The sequence below is a fragment of the Geotrypetes seraphini genome, chromosome 6 (assembly GCF_902459505.1).
Source record: "Geotrypetes seraphini chromosome 6, aGeoSer1.1, whole genome shotgun sequence".
Taxonomy (NCBI): Eukaryota; Metazoa; Chordata; class Amphibia; order Gymnophiona; family Dermophiidae; genus Geotrypetes; species Geotrypetes seraphini.
Genome location: NC_047089.1, coordinates 107,869,536 through 107,874,496, shown reverse-complemented (window position 1 = coordinate 107,874,496; position 4,961 = coordinate 107,869,536). Strand labels below are relative to the sequence as shown.

At 41.1% G+C, this 4,961-nt stretch overlaps 1 protein-coding gene across 1 annotated transcript; it reads left to right on the top strand.

Moving 5' to 3' along the window:
- The first annotated feature begins 805 nt into the window (after nucleotides 1-805).
- Nucleotides 806-3,818, top strand: SLITRK1 (SLIT and NTRK like family member 1). The gene has a single exon (XM_033950143.1). It carries the CDS (start codon nucleotides 806-808, stop codon nucleotides 2,888-2,890), a length of 2,085 nt encoding a protein of 694 aa, XP_033806034.1. The 3' UTR covers nucleotides 2,891-3,818.
- Nucleotides 3,819-4,961: the final 1,143 nt, after the last annotated feature.

Here is a 4,961-nt window from a genome sequence, read left to right as displayed (position 1 = left end):
CTCCCTAATACAGACATACACAGTGTAAATCAGAAACAGACGTAGAGGAAGAAGAAAAAAGAGAGAAGACGAGAACCAGAAGAGATCAGAAGGGCGAAATGAACAGCAAGAAAACGCAGTGATTGCGGAAATTTTGCAGCACCATTGGTTCGGCAGCGAATCTTTATGCTGGGGCGTGATTTCAGCACCAAAAGGGACTGAACAGCAGCAGAAGGACTTCTGGGCAGCACCGGGCAGCAGCTGCATCCGGGAACCGACAAGCACCAACCAACGATCCTGTTTTATTAAAACAAAATTAAAAGGGAAGAACTGCAAGGTCAGTGCTTCACTTCGGAGCAAAGCCGTCCATAGCTCGTCTCCCCCGCTGTACTGTGCCTGCTTGTCTCGGAAAATGCCTTTGCTTATAATTAGCGGCACCAGTTCTCCTCTTATGAATACTGAAGCCTGCCAAAGAGCCAATTAGTCGTCCCCCCCCCACACACACACACAGAAGGGAAAGAAAGGAGGAATTTTTTTTATATATATACTTTTTTCTTATTATTATTTTCCATTTTTTTGTCGCGTGCCTTGCAGTACGCGTCAGGATAGTTTGTGGATATAATTATTGGATATAACTGACTGGCTTCAATGCTTGTTGCAGTGGGGGAAGAAAAAAGGACATATAAGTATGAGGTAACCCTTTGACATCTCTTTTTATTTTTATTTTTATTTTTTTAATTTAATTTTGTCTGTTATTATTTTGGGTGGACGGTGATGATTGTCGTTACTTTGTGATGAGATCGGGGATGACTTGTTCTCTTTAAAAATGCTGCTTTGGATTTTGTTGCTGGAGACGTCTCTTTGTTTTGCCGCTGGAAACGTTACAAGGGACGTTTGCAAAGAGCAGATCTGTTCCTGCAACGAGATAGAAGGGGATCTACATGTAGACTGTGAGAAAAAAGGATTTTCAAACCTGCAGCATTTTACCGCCCCCACTTCTCAGTTTTATCATTTATTTTTGCATGGAAATTCCCTAACACGACTTTTCCCTAATGAGTTTGCTAACTTTTACAATGCAGTCAGTTTACACATGGAAAATAACGGTTTGCATGAGATTGTTCCTGGGGCTTTTCTTGGATTGCAGCTGGTGAAACGTTTGCACATAAATAACAACAAGATCAAATCGTTCAGACGGCATACTTTTCTTGGGCTGGACGATTTGGAATACCTCCAGGCTGATTTTAATTTGCTAAGGGATATTGACCCAGGAGCTTTTAGGGACTTGAACAAATTGGAGGTTTTGATTTTAAATGATAACCTTATCAGTACCCTTCCTAGCAATGTGTTTCAGTATGTTCCGATCACACACCTGGATCTCAGGGGAAATCGACTTAAAACCTTGCCTTACGAAGGGGTGCTGGAGCAGATACCAGGCATTGCTGAAATCCTTCTAGAGGATAACCCATGGGATTGCAGTTGTGATCTTTTTTCTCTGAAGGAATGGTTGGAAAACATCCCCAAAAATGCTTTGATAGGTAGGATAATTTGCGAAGCCCCTACTAGATTGCAGGGAAATGATTTGAATGAAACCACTGAGCAAGACCTGTGTCCCTTGAAAAATGGAGTGGATTCTGGTCTGGCTGCACCCCCTGCCCAAGAGGAGACCTGTGATCCTGGCCCTGTACCAACCTCTTTTAAAATAAACAGTCAAAATGAGGCAGCTACTCCAGGATTAGCGCAACACGGAGGTACAAAAATTCCGGGCAACTGGCAAATAAAAAATAAACCCACTCCTGCCATATCCACAATTTTTGCAAAAAAGATGTCGGTTAACATTCTCTGTCCCTTGGTTTGTAGCTGTGGTCTGCAGATCCCTGGCTCGGGATTAAAGGTTGATTGCAGTAACAAAAATGTGAATAGCGTTGCTGATTTGGAGCCAAAGCCTTCTAATGTGCAAGAGCTGTTCCTGAGAGAGAATAAAATACATACACTCAGGAAATCACACTTTCTGGATTACCGAAATCTTAGTCTATTGGATTTGGGAAACAACAACATCGGAATTGTAGAGAATAATACATTTCAGAACCTCTTTGATCTCCGATGGTTGTACATGGATAAGAACTGTATAGACACTTTAATGCCTGAGAAATTCATCGGACTACAAAACCTGGAGTATCTCAATTTGGAGTTTAACTTTATTCAGTTGATTCTTCCCGGCACCTTTAACCCTATGCCTAATCTAAGGATTCTGATTCTTAACAATAATCTTCTGAAATCCCTACCTGTGGATGTATTTTCTGGGATTTCTCTTTCCAAACTCAGTCTGCACAACAATTATTTTATGTACCTCCCTGTAGCTGGGGTGTTAGATCAGCTGACCTCCATCATACAAATAGACCTACATGGCAACCAGTGGGACTGTTCCTGTAATAATGTGCCTTTCAAACAATGGGCAGAACGACTGGGAACCGAAGTGATTGTGAGTGATCTCAAATGTTATTTCCCAGAAGAATTATGGGGAAAGGATTTCAAGTTCCTTTCCAATGACATGATGTGCCCTCTGTTGTATGCAAAAATTTCTCCCACGTCCAGTTCAAATAAAAACAGCACGGGTTTTGCAGAGACAGGCACTCATTCAAATTCGTACTTAGAAACCAGCAGGGTATCTATCTCTGTTCTGGTACCAGGACTCCTGCTGGTGTTTGTCACCTCTGCCTTTACAGTGGTTGGCATGCTGGTGTTTATTCTAAGGAACAGAAAGAGATCAAAGAGAAGGGATGCTAATTCATCTGCATCTGAAATCAATTCCTTACAGACAGTCTGTGATTCTTCTTACTGGCACAGCGGACCCTATAATGCAGATGGGACACACAGAGTATATGATTGTGGAACACATTCACTGTCAGACTAGACATGGGTGGCATTCAAAATTGCCCTTTTCCCAACATACACATTTCAAAATAACCTAGTATACAGAAAGCAGGCACATCAAACAATGAATAGTATATATAATTTGCTGCCATTATGTGATTGATATTAAAAGACAGTTTCTAAATTAAAAGCTACCTTCCTCCAAATGAAAACATAAAGCAAAACTGGCATTTGGTGATAGTGAAGCACACTCAATGTGAACACAGCCATTTCAAAGCAACACTGAGCAATGATGGTTTGTGCACTCGACTACACATAAACTGTATGCTAGGTCGACATGAAAATTATAACGGTGGAACAACTGTAAAAAAAAATGTAAATATCTCTATATACATATATCCTGTTGCAAAGATTGTTGTCTGTGTGAATTAGAAGCGTGGTGTGAGGTAGCATCCTGCACAGTTTCGGGAATCTGTTCTGGCAATATCGGAGGGAGAAAGTTGCACGAACGCATGAATGTAATGTAAATAAGTGACTAATAAACCAAATGCTGCATGGCTCGCATGGATCCAACACACCACCGGCAGAACTGGAAACAGCTTCTATTCACACCAGCCATTTTCTCTTACTTGATAAGTCATATCCTATCAAACTTTCTATATACCAATCAAATATGATCAAAATGCCATTTCTCTATTTTTCTGTGTGATGGGTACTCAGTACAGATCGTATTTTTACTGTGAAAAAATGTATATTATTTAAGACAGTTTTGCATGGATATTCACCAGTTCAATTTCAATTATTTTCTTGCTGCCCTCCCCTCTGCAAATACTTGATCAGGTAATTTGTATTTTTATTTAAGACACAGAATCAATCCCATCCATATGAACATGCAATCAGTTTGATTCTTTTGTTTTTATTTTTATTATAGCAACAGTGTAAGCATTCAGAAAATTCAGAAGCAGTTGAGCAAGACCATTTCATGTGTTGTAAATCCTAATTTAATCAAGGGAGTAAGGAAATGGGTAGGCCAGTGATGCTCACTAATTATATTCTCTGATTTTATAATGGCATATTTTTTCAGTATTAAAGTAAAATGTTTTCAATATTGAGCTCTTCATTGCTGGAACATTATTCACTTTGAACCTAGATTGACTTAAATTTCGGAGTGGATTGTGGTGTTGCATGACTTTTAAAATGAGCACATTTGGGTGTAGATATACAAATTCTGTTCTTTTTTAATGACCAGTGTTTAACACTAACAGCATGCAGATTATATACATGCTATTAGTGTTGAGCATTGATCATTAGAGGGGTGAGAACTTCCTGGAGCTCTCGTATGGATGTCCAGGGACCCCACTCTGAACCCCCAACTAATTAAAAATCCCTGGTGGTCAAATGGACTCTTCTCCCCACCCCGACAAAGCAGACTCCCCCTCCACCCCATGAAAAAAACATGGTGGTCCATGGACCCCTCCCAACTTTCCACAATGAAGAAAAATCCTGGTGGTCTAGCAGATACCCCTTCCCAGCAATAAAAGCCCTAGGGGTCCAGCAGACCACTCTTGGCCCCCCAAGCTTTAAAAAAGCTTGAAGGTCCAGTGGACCCCTCCCAGTTCCCTGACTCCCCTTACCTCACACTTACCTTTTTGGCTCAGGAGGGATGCCTACTCCTTTCTGCTTCAAGGACCAGAGTTTTTATTCTTATAGGATGCACTGGCCAGAAGCAGAGTGCTGCCAATTTGAAGAGGGTGGGCCCTGTGAGGTAGGAGGGTTGAGGGTTTGTGAGGGGTCCACTCAATATCCAGTGTTTTTCTTCATGGGGGGGGGGGGGTGTTTAGAAAGGATCCACTGAACCACCAGGGTTATTTTGTTGTTGTTGTTTTTTTAGATTTGTGGTGGTGGGGATGGCCACTGGGGATTTTTTGGGGAATGGTTAGGGGAAAGGTTGCCTAAGCCAATCAGTGCTCATTAACAATAGTAGAATAGTCACTCTGTATGCCTTAACGACAAATAACCTTAAGAAGATACCTTAAACTGTTATTGAAACTTATGCTCAGAGACATGAAGGCGAAATTACCGCCTCACCACCCAATCATCGCATTGTTCAA

Bases quoted from the DNA above. Each gene is read 5' to 3' on its own strand.
- SLITRK1 (XM_033950143.1), top strand. From the start codon at position 806: ATGCTGCTTTGGATTTTGTTGCTGGAGACGTCTCTTTGTTTTGCCGCT.